Below are 17,713 nucleotides of genomic sequence, written 5' to 3'. Positions count from 1 at the left end.
TTGCTATGTGGTGGGTATGTAATATTGTTTTGCAACAGGTATTAAGGTATTCCACAGTCTTATCCTTATAATATTGGGAGGATGATAGATCTCAAAATGTGTTCAGGGTAAGGTTGTACAGTGACAATAAAAGTTGACTCTTAATGTATTCACACTATGATACTAGCAGCACCAAAATGGCTTTATTCACAAAGGCATCAGCAAATGATTTAGCTTGTATGTGTGTGTTCATGATCACCAAAAAAGAGAAAGAACAAGGATTCTTAAGAAATAAAAATAACCAATAAAGCAAACGTAGGGCACCCTGGTGACATTGAGTCATGATGTTGCCTCAGGGTTGCCTGATGACTGTAATTGAGTTCATGTGTATTCTGTGACATCTAATCCTTTAAGTAGCCGGAGCTGTTTTTTTTTGTGGAAGTGTCCCTCAGTGTTGTAGGGTTTTTGCTGAAGGTGGCATGAGGTGAATATGCATGCTTCCTTTCTCTTGAGCTGAGTGAGAAGCTGGTTGAACCCCACATGCTTAGAGACCAAACTTTACAGCTTTCTTGTCATTGCTTCTCTTGGCCATCCTAAAGTACCTTTCCATCTCTTTTCCCATGGTACAGCATTATACAATGCAAGGAATACAAATTCACTTGTGTGGCTGCTTTCATATATCACCTTTGCAAGGGTGAAAACATAAGCACATATCACTTGGGACAGCTGTGCTATTGACACAAAGGCTATGAAGAAAAGAGGCATACGCACCAATGTTTTTTTACAAGGCAGACATTTGTAAAATTATACTAAATGAGGTAATGAATTATCAATATATAATCAATAACTAAGAGAGAAAATGTGTTGATTTCCTTATAGTTTTCAGTGGGTGTAAACATGAAGACATTTTGGAAACACCATAAATGCATATTGTGTGTCAGTAGGAATTAAGTTTTTTGAAATAATTCCATTTAAGCAGAAACCTTTGTCCAAATTATTTTTTAAAGTCTTTAAGCTATATTACCTCCAGGTAATATAAAGCAGGTTACCACCTTGCTTTAAAAACACAGAAAAGCAGTTGGGTTTAGAAATGAATGTTTTCCCATGTTGTATGTAACCTTCTTACTAAAATCCTTCACGTCTGTCCCAAAACAACAGCGGGGTAATGGGCTGAGCAGATTTCCATGGTGAAAAACAGAGAAAGATCAACCTTCTGCCTCGCTCATTGACCCCTTCAATTTATGGCTGCGCCCTCGTACAGTGGAACCATTTAAAGACTGAGAAAAAAAAATGACCATAATTTCAAAACAACATTAGATATCCCATTTATCTATTGATTGCTGTCAACATTTGGCAGTTTCCATTTTTAATGGGAGTTTTTAATTGATCCAGAAAGAGGAGGTTACTACATGTCCCTTGCAAGTACATAAAGGGATGTATTTAATGCCAAGATAGAGTGGGGAATTATGCGATATTGAGACCCAGACAGGGGACCTCTGTAGACGAAGAAGAGCTGTTACTCGTCGGAGCTTGATTAAAAGGTAACACAGAGTCTGAGTTCACACAAGACAGCATTGGCTTTAGCTTCTATTTATGAGAGAAAGAGAAATGATGGCCAGTATTTATGGCCCATTTCAGCTCAACACCTGGCCAATGAGAAAAAAGAGAAATGTGACAGAAAAGGGGCACTCTGAAGGGATGCAGGATGCGCTCCTGGTGCTAACTGGAACACAAATGTGATTCTTTTCTTCTTTAGAATCTGTAAGATGTCTCTTAAAGGGAAAGGGTATTGTACATTAGATTTTATCTTATCCAAAGGCATGGTACAGTATGTCAACTTAATTGTAAGCGTCTTTCACCACTTTCTTACTAGCAAGATTCTACAAAATATACAAATTTCCCTCTTCTTTCTCAGGCCATAATCTGTCTGATTATGAGAAATGAAAAGCATTGTCCCACACTTTAAAAGAAAAATTCAAAACAAAAACTTTTGTTGCTGCAAGATTTGGTGCAAGATTTCCTGCTATTTGATGCAGATTTATTTCTACTTTTTCAAAGCATTTAACAGTCATTTTTTAAATGGAAATGGAAAGGGTATGGTTTCATTGATGGAGAATATTTACAGTACATGAATAAACTGATGTCAAGATGTGATGTCTATACAGAGACTTTCATCAAAATTGAAGTGATCTTAACATCAGAAAAATGAAGGTGCCCCATTACTTTTGGCCCATCAAACTGAGAGAATTGTAGGACAATGAATCACAGAGGCTGCAAATAGCCATGATGAATATGCATTCATATCTGGAAGTGCAATATTCTGTACTTATCCAAGTTACTTTATTAGTAAAAGCAGCCTAATGTGATGCCAATGCATCATATCCCAGAGCATCATTTTCTCACTGCTGTGCTGCTAATGTTTTTTCAAAAAATACATTTCTCAAATAGTTACACAGCATACACAGTTGATATCTCAGGTCTATTTCTGTCCATCCCTTGAGATAGCTCTAATTAAAAAATGCTATCGGGCCATTCGTATCTTACTTTCTGAATATAACCTCAACTGATTGAATGAACTCTGTCAATCACCAAAATACTGACATAGTACCGACTTGTACTTTATTCTCTTCTCAGCTTTAGGAAAAACAGCTTCACCTGACATGGATGGTTGCATTTATCAACATACTGTACAGTGGAGAGCTGCTGTTTAACTGACAACATTGCGAGATACCTTTATGCTCAAGAATGTACAATGAATGCAGTGGCAAAGATGTTTGGGTTTCTTCTAAAACTTGAAATTATTTTATCATAAGAGTTTAAAAATAGTATGTAATGTAACTAATATACTATATACAGTATATGCTCAATTTTATATACATCTAATTATTTGTATTGTATCAAAAGATGGGATGTTTGTGTTTCTGTCTTTGTGTACTGTATGCACTGTATATTATTTCGAGGGTTAGAATGGGGAGCTGTAGTGTTTTTCTAGGTCTCACGACTCCAAAGCTAAAACAAGCCTTTTCTTTCTATTTTCATCATGGAATTATCTCTGCTTGTTCCTATACTGTATATTGGATATGTTAGAAATTTAGAAATGCACTGCCCACCGGTCTGTAATTAACCTTTGGAGCCCGCACGTGGGGTTTCTATGTGGATTGGGCTGTGATGACACCCCTGTGTCTTCTGTGTCCTCAGATCCTGCCCGAGCAGCTGGTGCTGCTGTTGGAGGTGCTGTTGGAGGAGCCGGGGCTCAGCGTGACGACACTGCGGAGTCTGGACAGGACCTACAGCCTCCGGGCACAGGATGCTGAGGTAACTTCACAGCCCAAACTGTCAAGCCTGGCATTGTGTGGAACTGCCGGAAAAGGAATTTCAAATTTACCTTTGAAAAAAAAACGAGGGAAGGATATGCAATTTCAGGAAACCTCTTGAGTGACAGAGGAAAAGAAAAAAAATGTCCAGTACAATGCTGGTGCAAGAAAAATGTAGTGGGTAATCATCTACAAAGTCTGAGATAGCCTTCCCACTTGATGATGATGTGCTGTACCTCCCTGGAAATACATTGTTTTTCATTGTTGACCTCAAGTTCGGAAAGTCTGGTTTTTCATATGCAAGGATACTTTGTTTGGCCTCCTATATAGTGAGAGGCATTAAAAATGCAGTCTGTGCTCCAGTACACATTGCTGGCATATTTAATGCCTCAGTATATGGTATATTTGCTTTGAGTATGTTTGAACACAAATCTGTAGGAAACCTGCAGTATAAAGCTATATCTGGGTTTAACATTCAGAAAGAAGTTCAGGGTACAAACTATTTGAGTGGAGGGTCAGCAGAAGGCAGATGTCGGGGCATATGAAGAATGAGAATCGTCAAAGTAACAAGATCACTGTCTGTGTTGGGCTTCTCAATGAAGTCTCATCTAACATAATCATTAGTATGTTTATGATAAGCATTAACTCCTCTTATTATAGTTTTGTGTCACATATTCAATTCAATTCACTTACACAGGTGCATAGTATAATGAAAAGTGTTTCTCATTAGTCACTCAGGTGCAGTATATAAATAGGACAGAAGATAAGACAATAGACAGTAACACAATAGCAATAACAGTAACGTGTAATAACATAACATAAATAACATGTAATCAAGTAATCAAAACTGTGCAAAATTCCGCAAACAGAGAAAATATAACTGGACAAAAACAGTGCAAGGTAATTCTTGGAAAAGTGCAAAAATGGTATGGTTAGAAATAGTATGGTAAATTAATAAATATTAAATATTACGACCGGTACAGTTTTACTGGGCTATAGAGGGGACAGTACAATTTCGGCTTACATGTGTGTGTAGTGGTGTAGGAGTACAGTCATTGTGGGTACAGGAAGACATTAGGGGAGATCATAATATGGTGGGAGGGAGTGGGGGCGTCACCAGCTTGACAGCTCTGGGGAAGAAGCTATTTTGGAGTCTAGTTGTGTGCGACTGGAGTGACCAGAACCTTCTGCCAGATGGTAGGGGAACAAACAAGTTATGACTGGGGTTAGTGGGGTCAGACATAATTTTGGTGGCTTTTTTCAGACTCCTGGTGTTGTATATTTCCTGGATGGATGGTAAGGCACTGCCGATGATGTGTTGGGCAGTTTTGACCACCCGCTGTAGTGCCTTACGGTCGGATGCGGTGCAGTTGCCGTACCAGACTGTGATGCAGCTGGTCAGTATGCTCTCCACCGTACATCTGTAGAAGTTGGTGAGGATCTGTGGATGTAGTTGTATTTTCTTCAGCCTTCTCAGGAAGTACATCCACTGTTGTGCCTTCTTGATGAGACTGGAGGTGTTCAGTGTCCATGTAAGGTCCTAAGATATGTGAACACCTAGGAATTTGAAGTTATTCACCATCTCCACCGCAGACCCTTCAATGTTGGATTTATTATGTATGAGAACACAACCAGAGCTGAAAGACAAGGCAACTTCCAAAATGAGTGCCAAGGCAATCAGAGCAACATACTCCCATATAAAGTTGTTCCAATAATTGCTGGTGGTCAGAGGTCTCCCTTGGTCCATTGGTCCAGAGCGTCTCCTGGCTTCCGTGGTGTTAAGCAAACAAACAGCATGTGACTCCTCCCAGATGGGCACAGTGCTGGTCCCATTCATACAGCTGGTTGGACTGAAAAAATCGGGTTACAGTACCTTGTTCAAGATACAACAGCAGTGTCTGCACCAGCTAATCGAACCCACATGTTCAAACGGTTACCCACTGTGCTTCACTGTGCCCGTTAGTCTTATAGCGTGTTAAAGACTGACAAGACCTATAAGCTATTGATGAATCTGTTCAATTAAGGCAACTCTGGTCCTTGAGGCCTGAATAGTGCTTAAATTTAATCACAGTGGCATTGTCTTAGAAATTGATGATTCCAATGATGACATACAAGATCTTGTATTAGGGATCTCCAGGAGCAGGGTTGGAGATCCTGCTGTAGTTGGATGTGATTGTCTTAATAATTCAGTTCCAAATTTAGAGCACGTTTTTTGCCTTCCTGTACTGCTTTGATTATTGCCATCATTCCTGTGTGCCGAATGGAAGAGCCTCACAGGAGTACATGCCTCCCACATTAATGTAGTGTTTTTGCAGCATTGTCAATATTTCCTACCCGTAGCAAGATATGATATGTAGAAATATGACAACAGATTTTGTGAACATACCAATGCTTGATAGATATGCCAAAATACTTTGTCAAAAAGTAAAATATTTCTAATCAAAAAGTAAAATATTTGCAGGGTGATATGGCTGCTGGAAGAAAAATATTCACCCTGCAACTCACAACTGGCAGCCCACTGAAGCTCAGCAGGTGTGAGCCTGGTCAGTACCTGGATGGGAGACCTCCTGGGAAAAACTAAGGTTGCTGCTGGAAGAGGCGTTAGTGGGGCCAGCAGGGGGCGCTAACCCTGCGGCTCATGTGGGTCCTAATGCCCCAGTGTAGTGACGGGTACACTGTACTGTTAAACAGGCGCTGTCCTTCGGATGAGATGTAAAACCGAGGTCCTGACTCTCTGTGGTCATTAAAAATCCCAGGGTGTTTCTCGAAAAGAGTAGGGGTGTACCCCGGCGTCCTGGCCAAATTTCCCATCGGCCTTTAACAATCCCCCTCTATAAATTGGCTTAATTACTCTGCTCTCCTATCCACTGATAGCTGATGTGTGGTGAGTGTTCTGGTGCACTATGGCTGCCGTCGCATCATCCAGGTGGGGCTGCACATTGGTGGTGGTGGAGGGGAGTCCCCATTGCCTGTAAAGCGCTTTGAGTGGAGTGTCCAGAAAAGCGCTATATAAATGTAAGCAATTATTATTATTATTAATCATCAGTTGTAATTTAGGGAAGGCTATAAATGTCATGATTGTTGATTTCTTGCCATACCTATTCATACCAAATTTAGGTTTTCAAATTGTTTTAAATGAGTGCATGCAAGAATGCACAAGCTTGCTTGCAAACAATAATGATGAAGATAAAAACTTTGCGAGCTCTTAGAAACATTTATGAAAGGGAAGTTGAGGTTACAAGTGTTTTTTAGAAAGTTGTACGCTTTCCTTGTAAAAAGAGAAAAAATATATAGAGAAAACACTGTTTCCAAGGTATTTTTGTCATCTAAAAATGTTAGGTCTTAAGATGAACTATTAATCATTTCTATAATATTTGCAATATACTATATTTTAGGACAATTTTGATTATGTTGGTGCTTTTTTAATGATGGTATCAGCCTTAAGTGTTTTGGGCAAATTATCTTTAATTCCACAAAGGCTTAAAACCTAGATTTTTAGCAAGGGCATCCTGTGTCTAAATGTAACATTCTGGCAGCATTTTTATTACAGCTCCCTGATTATTTCCTCTGCTTTTTAAGAGTCTAGATTGCACCTTTTTCCTCTTTTTTAGTGGATTTGAGTTTCTGTTTATAAAGAGAGACAGGAAGGTTTTCAACAGGAAATTCCAGGGAAGATACAAACTTCCATCTAAAAATAAATGAAGTAGTATGAAAAACGAGTCCAAACTGAAACTTCAGTGATATTCATACAGAAGATTTAAAATGCTTTTAAAGATAAAGATAGTGCTGTTTTTTTCCTCACTTGGATAAATATTGGTTTGTGGTTGATTAATATCTATTGGAAATATTTTAGCATCGCCTTTTCACCCTACCTCAGTAGTCATTTATTTTCTGTTAAATGTTCAAGTTCAGCCTGAATTTTAGTGTTTGGTTTGTAGATTTTACTCAGGCAGTCTGCAAAGTTTTATGTAAGACAATGTGCGTGGGTGCTGTGTGTACAATCTTCATGCTGCTCGCAGTCCTTACCAATGTGTGTATGCTGCCTTTGATTTGGTGGTCTTGTGACATGAAAAACACAAAATGTGATACCTGCAAGTCACAGACCGAGAACAGACTGTACCAAATAGAATCTCACTTTTCAGTAAGAAGTTTATTCTGCTTAAGGCAAAAATATTTTATGAGTGAACTCCATGGACTGTACTGAGAGCCCTCAAGGTAGACCAGATGTAATCAGTTTGTGTAAGTGGATAAAAGGAAGCAAAGAAGTTCTTACTGTGAAACAATATAAACCATTTGTGCTTGAACAATATGTATACAAAAGTACTTGTCCCCAAGTTATGCTTTGAAACTACAGTGCGCCTCTTTCACTCTTGGATTTATTATGTTTGAGAACACAACCAGAGCTGAAAGACTGAATACAGTAAATTTTATTGGGACAGTTATAGGTCTCCTTTAGCAGATATTTTGTGTGTGTGGAATTCCTTAGTTTTCTCATGTTGTGGAGAGAAGAAATGTTTGCTGATTAAAAGACAGAGTGAGTCTACCAGACAGACAATAGGATTTGGGTGGTGTGAAAGAAGGAATTTTTAAAGTCACTAAAAATAGTCTTTCATGCCAAAATGTGTTTTTATGCCTCTATAAGAATTAGATGCATTAAACATTAGTTCTCTGTTAAAAGTAGGACCAAATGTAAGTCTTGCCTTTACAAAAGAATAATAAATATTTTATCATCTCTATTCCCCCTAGCTCAATAATCAGTTAAATGTTCAAATTTATTTTAGTTCTTTTATTTCTTGGTTGATAGATTTTTCTCATGCGGTATATGCAGTTTAATATAAGATAACGTGCTTGGTACTGTGTGTACAATTTTCATGATGCTTGCAGTCAATATTTTGGCATTATGTGTTACAGGCTGTGTCCTGGGAACAGTTAACTAGTATCTTGTCAAAAGCATTTTTTTGTGCATGGGGTGATCTCGTGTGACTATTGAATTACGTTGCAAACAGGGAATAATATGATTTACATTATATGTCAAATCTATCTAAATCGTACCAAAATAGAAGCCTAGGGTCACACACCCAAGGATGGGAACAACTAGTTTATACATCTCAGCTGTGACTAATATCTTCTACCCACAAGACGAACAATGTTCAGTTATTGCATTTATAATACATGTTTGTAAATTATGTACATGGTCTCTTTGGATGCTGATGTGCTATTTCACTACCAGGGATAAGGTATAATTCAGCCTGTATTACTGGGTTTGATATTGTTCCTCTTTTGCAGATATCCATTCTTGAATGAGTTCAAGAGCTCATTGAGGAACTCCAGCAATTGATGTGTTAAATGTTCAGGTTCTTCCCTGTATTAAACCATATCGGTTGAAGGTGTTGCTTAGCTAAGGTCTTAAATATATTTGGAGCAATAAGTTTGGGCTTTGATTTTCCTATGACAACCCTGCCTTAGATTCTGAAGTTGAGATGGGTCATCCAAAGAGGTGCTTTTTACATACATGCTGAACTGTAAGATGATTAAGATACAAGATCATTCACCTGAAGGATGGGGTATAATCTGTTTAGGTGAGACCTACTGTAGGCACAGCTAAAAGAGGAAATGGAAAAGTGATTACCAGCTTCCCTTTTCACTGTATTTGTGTCTCCTACTCACATTTAAGTGAAATTGTGAGCAGCAAACACAAGTATAGAAAATGTTTTCCTTATCCGTGGCAGCTATCCTCTGTTTCTATCCTAGGTCCCTTTTTCTCCTTTAATTTGTGAATTCTGAAACTGTAGTCTTTTAAAATGAAATTTCTGCTCTGCCAGAAGGGGGAATTAGCTAATTATAGATGCTTGGTGTAGCATCTTGTTTGGTATAGTACATTTAATTCCAAAGAATCCTAGAGACCTTCACATACTGTACAGGAAGGGGAAATATTTCATCCCCCACCCAAGTGCATCTCCCATCTTCAGCCCCACTATTCAATTGATTAGGAGGAGAGGGGAAAACTTACTTTCATATAATAATACAGCCTGAGAATCTGTCATTCTTTTGTTTTTTAATATTAGCAAATCATAATGCTTTCTGACTATCTTTCAGATTTTTCTTATTTTTTCAAAAGGACAAGTATATACGCATTGTTGTCTGAAGAACAAAAGAAGATTGTCTTTGTATGATTAAATTGAAGAGAGGTATGAATTTTATTGTCATTGCAGTTGAGAGTAGTATAGCTCTGATTTTCCTACACATGTGATTCTTTAAGTATTTAAGTGTCAATGTCTTTTTGAAAATATTTATAAAAAACTGAATGATTTATCTAGGAACCTTTCCATACATTCATTTTTGGGCAGCCTAGTTGTAGGAGGTTTTTGTGACGTAACAACTGCAGTTGTCCAGTCATAACCTTTATAGTTTTGTAGTCCAATAGTCTTACTTTAGATGAGAAAAAAATTATTGAATTTGCAAATATTGTATACACCTAAAATAATTTTATAGTAATAAACAATTAATTCTTAAAACAATAATAGTTGGTCAATTGGATTAGAATTCATCTTATATAACTTAATAATGGGATTTTAGTTAAGGCCCCAAACATATTGGACTGGCAAATTAGGATGAAAAGGCCTTTACTATACCAAAGGCAGCGTTCTGCAGTCTGTTGAAGCTTGGTTGTTAGTTTAAAAGGTGCAAAGATTGTTTTAAGACCAATATAAACAAATCAGGAGTCTTAACTGAGATGTGGGTGGAAGATAATTAGGACTGGAAACATTTATGACGACAGTCTAAAAGAAACTGTGTCCATTTAGCAGAGGAAAAAAGAGCCCAGAGGAAGTCAAGGAAAGAGCCACGATTGTTAACCCCAGTTCCAGCACCATGTGGGTAGGGACCCAGACAGTCACATGCGAGACCATTGCCCAGACTGATTCCAGTAAATCATAACGTTTTTATGCATGATGGCCCTCAGTACGACTGTGGTTTGCAGAAATGTTCGCCACTTCCACGCTGGTTTACGAGGCAGTTTATTAGTGAACAGCAACAAAAGCACATTCTTTTATTCATATATGGAAAGTGATCATTTGCATTGCTGATAAAGGATGTGGTAACCATGGACAACGGCAACAAATCAAATTGCACATGGCAAGCGCGCCTCTCGGGATTTGACTAAACACTCTGATTAAAAATATTCATAGTGAATGATTTTTCTTTTTACCTAAGGTAAGAGAAACTTTCAAAATCATTGAGGGACTGATCGCCTCCAACCTAAAGCTACTTTAAAATTCAGTCTGAATATCGCTATCTTTTTATTGTCTGTTTTTTTTGGGGGGGTGTCTTATGAATATAAAATGTTAGCATGAAATAAAATAGAAACCCAAATAAATAGGACCCTTACATTGATACTGCGACAAGAAGCAGGAATATTAAGTATGTAAGTCCTTTCAATTAAAAAACACGACAGGGCCCTAAAACCTAAGCCAGTTAAGGAAAAAATAGATGACAGTATTATAGATTGGGTATGTGATCCAGCATTAATAGGACTATTTAAGTGTAAAATGGTTTGTCATAACCTACCTCTGGAGAATTAATATGTTACTATATCAATACATGATAACTTTGAAAGGTAAGGTGTTTCCTTTAATTATGTGACAGTTATAAGGAAACATACTTCACCCACCTCTCAAGTATAGCACCCATTGGGTAGATTAGGCACAGAAGAACGAAATTACAGTACTTCACTTATTGAAAGTAAATTTAAAATGAGCTTTAGGTAGACTGTATTGAGTACGCCCAGGGTGGAATTAGGCCAGTCTATGGCAGTGTCAGTCCTACTCTTGCAATAGTGCCATGTGATCAATAAAGACCAAGTAGTTCAGCGTCTCATCTGAAGGATGGTAACTCCCACAGCACAGTGCCTGGAGACCATACAGGAGCGTGGTTCATTGTTGGTATTTTTGTTCGGGTGAAGAGTGCCACTTACTTGTCCATCAACACCACTGGTTTTTCTTAGGAGATCACCCGTCCAAGTACTGACCAGAGAATTGAAGAGATCAAGCTAGAAACATAAAAGAACAAAACATTTACAAATGAGGGGAGATAATTGATCTCCTCGAGGCAATTCTCGTAAGACGCCAGGGTATCAGTTTCACCAATGTGGATTGATAGCTTTTTCTATACTCCACACTACACGGCTCTCCATTCCAGTCTCCTTTTCAGGTATTGTTTTTTTTTTTACTTACACCCCCACATAGTACATGAAAATACAATGTTGTTTTTCTTACTCGGGGTCTGCAGTACATCTGTCCATAGAGAGAATATAATCAAGCACCAACAGCCTCCGAGACAGCGATACTTGTGTTTTATGATGTAGTTCTGGATTAATCTCCGCAAAACAGCTTGTCAGATCCCTTCACTTTACTTGTCAGATGGTGGGAAAAGAGTTTCCCAACCTCTGTAGAGGAGTAATTTGAATCACTGTAAATTTCTCAGTTTAAGTGTAGAATTGAATTATGTTTTAACTAAAAAATAACTTAATTCCATGGTTTGCTTCATCCAATTTATTAATATGGAGTATATTTAATGTAGCAAAACATTATTCTCTAGCTCATTCTATGTATGCACCATAACCACAACAGTTAATAAAACACACTTTGCTTGTGTCTTTTAGTACATGTTTCATAAGCAGGTAGAAGATGGTGTGAATTTGTTTTAATACATAAAGGATAATAATATTAGACTTTGAAAATTACATATACAGGTTGTGTCTGCACATTGAATCAACCATGAATACAAACATAAAAATGAAAACTGATTAGAATACTCACAAGTTCAAAAGTGGTGTATATACATTACAAGTCAACTTAGAAGAGAACAGTAGCTCTAGTGTAATCCACCTGGTTGTGTATGAAAATAGGCCTACTGTTTGAACATGAGCAGGAGCCTGAATCTGTGGGACTCCAGTTCATTCCTGGCACAGATCATGTATCTGGGAATCCCAGGCAGAGTGTTGACTTGGGAACTCCAGGAGAATCTGCACATGCCCTACACACTTCATGTTGAAACACTGGCCCAGCTGTAGAAGAACTGTGACAAGACCATTGGTGTTTATCATATGCAAGACTGTTTTATTCCTGTGCGTTCTCCACTCTTCAAAGAACTGCATTTTTAGTTAGCACGTGTTATTTCTTTTCTTCGAGTCTTGGAAAAGATTTTTTTTAAGAAAAAGTACTAACAAAGGAAGGCCATGGTTGTCTCTTTAAGCCTGTCTATCAGCACATCATCAGTACGACAACAGACAAAGGAAGGACTTTGGCTGTTAAACTGAATCATTGTTTCCAACACGTTGCTAATAAGTAGCATTTTTTTTATTGCGGAGGACTCCGTAGTGCGTAATGCTGTTTTTGCCTTGGTTTCTAACAAAAGCCCTGCTAGAGCATATTGGATTACAGACATTGTGTTGAAATAACACAAACAGCAGTCAGTGAAAGCTTTGACTAAAGTGTCAGTCCTCCCACCTTCGATAAATAATTTCCCTTATTTTTCCATTTAGCGGTAAACAGAGGCCTTTAGAAAATCTGTTTCCTCTGTTCCACAAACACCAAACGCTGATAGATTGGCCAGATACTGTAGCTGTGGTGGAGTGGTTAATGCTGAGTGCAGGACATCCTTTGATCTATAGTTCTTTACATTCACAATACTGACTTGGAAGTTTTAAGATGAAACCTGATTTACGAGTACAGGAGAACAACTGGGAAACATGAAACGTGTTTTTAAAAACTGCCCTTTCTAAGAAGCGGTTTGACATAGGTTCTGAAGAACTTGTATTTTTGTTTTCAGCTGTTTAAACCATACTGGCACAACAAAATAATATCTTTATGTTCAGCACATACTGTAAGAGCGCAGTGAAAGTACATGAGAGGAATACCAGGAGCATGCCATGGTCATGTATCCAAGATCCAGTGTTTCATACTTACTGTCACAAAAAGATAAAAGAATGTGAATTAAAAGTGTTACGTTGATGGTCAAAACTACATAAAACTAGATCGAAACACTTTGCAGCAAATTGCCGGCATACTGTATAAATCTCATTACCTCCAAGTCATGGGACAGTCTCTGAAGCACCATTGAAGTTTTTAGATTAATGCTTGAATGTGTAATGTGCAGTGACTAAAGGTGCTTACTTTTTAGAGAGGCGTGGACTGCCAGACAGACATTAACAGATAATAGGCGCATACAACCTATACAAAATGATTTTCGATGTTAGAACTAATTGTAAACGGAACAAATAGGGCGAATGAACGGGAGGATTTTTCTGGAATGTGAAAAAAAAAACAGATTACAGTGAAGAGTCTACGGCGATGATGTGGTGTGTTATTAAACATTATAATTACCTGAAGGTTCTGCATATCGTTCATATAGATACAATCCCTTTGTACGAAATAAACAGAAGCTTTGGATCTGTGCAATCAATGTAAATTTGATAAGAGTACAGGGGAAAGAAGAATACAAAGCCTGTCTCTGATCTCTCTGGGCATAGAATTAACAGTGGTTCTATTGATCCTTTTGAAGAAGTGAGGCATCATTTTACTGCACTGCTGACTGCTCCTTGAGAAAGCACAGTGGCTTAAGAAATGGAGTGTTGAAAAGACTGGAATCCAGTGGAGAATTTAGACTGACCTATTATTCCTTTGTCTCTACCAGCTCCCTGATAAATGTCTTTGGTAAGCATTTAAGTTGCGTTTTAAAGCCATGTGTTTGTCTTTTCTTCAAAAACAGATAGGCATTCCAAACATTGTTCTCTTTGTCAGCCTTCTCATGGCACAGACAGGGAGATTCTGTTGGCAGGTCCAGATCTAGCAACACTAGTTTATTGAAAAACTGTGCTTGGCTGTGCCCATTGTTCCCTAGGCAAGTGCTTACAAACTTAATTAAATGAAAATAGCCTAATATTTTCTCTCCTAATATTAGTGAATAATTTCAGTAGTGCGTTTCAAAAGCTTGAGGAAGATAAGTGAAACTATCCCGACAGACTTAAACGAAACTGCAGAAAAAATAAGCCGTGTCACCTCATGATAGACAACATAGCTATAGAATGACATCTCAACATCTACAGTAGGACTGATTTTGTCTTTGCTGAGGCACTGTTGTAAAGCCAGTCTCGTCAGTGGCTTTGTGTTGGTGCTCTAGGAATTAAAGCCTTAACTCTTTTTATTGTATATTTCAGAGACCTGTAGCCCCTGTTATTGCTGCCATTTAAAACAGCAGCAGCAACTTTTCAGACTGTTAGAAAACTAGATTAGAAAAACTTCTCAATCTGTGCAGGTTAATGGTCTCATAATGAGAAAATGAAGCAGGTGGATTTTGTCCACTGCATTAGTTCTGTGAAGACTTAAAGTCTCCTTGGACTGAGGGGAAAATTGTTTTTACCAATGGTAATGTTACTGCATGCGATCTTCCAGTGACTTCTGTCCAGGAATCCTTTTCCTCAAAGGCTACAAATTTAGCTAAGACTGTCCCTGAAGCTACTTATAACTGAACTGGCCTAACTTTATGACTCCAAAAAAGAGCATGTTTCAGGTATGAGGAATGTAAATTCTGACTGCAGCTCCAGGGCAGGCCTGCAGTGCAACTCTGCTGCTCTCGTTATTTATGCTCTCCTCTGGGTGGAAAAGCAAGTGAGCTGACCTCAGCTGCACATAATTGAACCACAAAGAGTGGAAAAACACAGATCGAAGCAGTAAGTTAAATGAAGTAGTTCAAATGCGAGATGAGTGCAGATTTTAGCATGGTACTAGTATTAGTATTTGCACAGTTTAAGTGGACAAGGTCGTTCAGAAAAGGACTGAGTCTCCTGCACATTGTGTATTAAAATATACTTATTAAGGGACCTCCTCTGAGTTTACTGAGACCATGTATCTTTGTTAAGGTGTTCTGATGAATTCAGTAATTTTTCCAGTGTCCATATGTGTAACTGTATGTAAAAGACTTAAATCAAACCTTGGGGAAGCATATGACTAAGTTAGAAATTCAACTATAACCAGTGGGAATCGAGGTGATTACACTCCAGCAGCTAAAAGATAGATTCACTTAAGAGGTTGTATTTGCAATTCCAGATGCAGGCTGAGTGCTTTATGAGAAGGATTCTGTAACAGACAATTATGTCGGACAACCAGATGAGGGGATGGAAAGTACCTCATTTCCTGCAACCCTCATTTTGTCAGCCTCTTCTGACAAAAGTACATTCAAAAGTACAAAATTGCACCTCCCACTTCTCTCCTAAAACACTTCAGTGAAAATAAAATGCACTTCTTTTCCTGTTTGGTTTAAAACATTTTTCATTAAATGACAGATGCTTAAATTATGTTTTTCAGGTGTTACAAGCTGATCCATGCTGAATCAGTGAGAAACTAGGGAGTCTCAGCATTTAAGGAAATGTTTCTTTGTTTTGCAGGTGAGACATCGCTGGTGTGAGCTAATTATTAAGCACAAACATACTGCAGCGTACAGAGATGTGGAACATTTTCTAATGCAAGACCAGGTACAACACCAGTTAATTTTTGTTTCTTTCTGTGATTTTTCTAAGATGAGTTTTATGGCATTTTGTGGCACAAAATACAGTATTAACTGAAGCAGACCACACTAGAAGGCATGGTGGCTTGTTCTTACTGATCTCTGTTGCTGAGCGATTTTTGTGATTGGTTAGTGTTGAATGTGTTTGGGATTGCAATGTGGTGTTTGTTGTTCATTGTTATGTGTAAGGGCATAATAAGTAGTTTTATAGGGCAATGAGGTAGATTAAAAAGAGAGACTTATGGGAAACATCCTTATTTTCTTCAGGCTTTTAGGAGCTGTGTGTCAGGGCTCAGGTAGACCTGTGTTGAAATTGTCACTATCGTGTACTGTATGTTCCACGTTACTGCATTTTCAGCCGTATTCGATCAAGTAATCAACCAAAGAATTGGCGAACAATTTAGTGTAGCCAATCAAATCTAAACTTCCTGTCTTTGGGAGGTGGGAGGAAACCAGAATGGCTGGAGATAACCTACACAGATCGAACCCAGGACCCAAGGTGGACCCAGGACCCATGAAACAGCAATGTTGCCCACCTATGACCACATATGTGTGTGGATAATCCCTGGTGACATCTTTTTGTAATATACTTACAATACATGAAAATAACCAATATATGTAATGGTTAGCCTGTATCAGAAGTCTTTTTTCACTGTTATGCAACAAAAAAAGGAGTTAGTATGTCACTTAAGTGAAATTTAAGTGACATCATGACATTTTGCACATTTTTGTAAAAGCTCAGAAATTCAATACTGAGTACAGTGGGTCTGCCAAATAATGGATAGAAAGCCTATCTTTGTATCAGTGATCTGGATTCTAGCATACTTAGTAAACTATTCAAATTTGCAGGTGACACCAAAGTAGAAGGAATAAAGAACCTGAGAATTTTCTAGATTGCATACACACCAGGCAAAAGACTTTAATGAAGATAAGGGCACTTCAGAGTGCTATATGCAAGTGGCACACAGAAAAAAAAGCAAATGTAAGATGGAAAACAGAACTTTAAGAAACTTTCTGTGAAAAATATTTTAATTGTTTGTGCTGACATCATTTACTGTACATCTTGCAGACAATGTAAGGAGGCAAAAAAGAAGGCAAACACGAATTAGGATTTATACAGTAGTTTGAAGTGTGGATGTTGTGTACTGTAACTGCACTGGAAATGCACTGTTTTGTACTATTGTGGTTACCATGTAAGAGAAAAATGATATTTATCTTCAATCAGCCCAGATTAGAATGATTTGATTCTGGGGTTAATAGAAAGACGATTCCTTTTATCTTAGAATAGAGGAGTGACCTGATTCAACTATTCAAAATCATCCAAGGCACTGGCAAACAGAGTTTCAACTAAAGACTGAAGAAGATCTTAAAGAATTGAAGACAATTTCTTTAGACTCAATGCTGTGGCAGTCTGGAACAAGTTACTCAGCCCTGTTGTCTAAACCCATAACCTGCCTTCTTTCACGAAACAGCTATAATTTACTAACAGCCAAATGAGCTACGTTTCATGGAACGAATGGTCTCTTCCTTCTTTGCAACCTTTTGTACTGTATGTTTTACATCTTACACTCTGTCCTTTATCATTAATCATAATGGAAAAAGTACATACAGTAGCTGGTGGCTGGTCTTTTGGGATACATTATGGAAGATCACGGAATAACAGTTTGAAACTCTCCACATCTTGTTATACTTTGCAAACTCAGAAGTGATGGAAGTAAATTTGTAAAACATTGCCTTCCGGTGTCCTTCATGGCGCAGATAAATTTTCAGATTTCAAAACCTCACATCGTTTTTCATGATGGCATTTAGTGCATGTGATATTTCTGCACTGTTTCATTGTCGCCCCATACCAAATTATT

General features: G+C 38.0%; 1 protein-coding gene across 4 annotated transcripts in view; it reads left to right on the top strand.

Annotated features, from left to right (window-relative positions):
- aopep (aminopeptidase O (putative)) overlaps positions 1–17,713 on the top strand; it is a 107,243-nt gene that overhangs the window by 79,272 nt on the left and 10,258 nt on the right. For 3 of the 4 annotated variants that reach the window (XM_015367558.2, XM_015367553.2, XM_015367579.2), the window contains 2 exons: positions 3,178–3,294; positions 15,736–15,822. In XM_015367558.2, the coding sequence (XP_015223044.2) occupies positions 3,178–3,294; positions 15,736–15,822 (204 nt within the window). The remainder of the gene's footprint in view (positions 1–3,177; positions 3,295–15,735; positions 15,823–17,713) is intronic. The other variant, XM_015367564.2, reaches the window with a different exon arrangement.

The sequence above is a fragment of the Lepisosteus oculatus genome, chromosome 3 (genome assembly GCF_040954835.1).
Source record: "Lepisosteus oculatus isolate fLepOcu1 chromosome 3, fLepOcu1.hap2, whole genome shotgun sequence".
In the NCBI taxonomy this organism is placed as follows: domain Eukaryota; kingdom Metazoa; phylum Chordata; class Actinopteri; order Semionotiformes; family Lepisosteidae; genus Lepisosteus; species Lepisosteus oculatus.
Note: the sequence above shows the minus strand (reverse complement) of the source record. Positions and strands in the feature narration are given on the sequence as shown.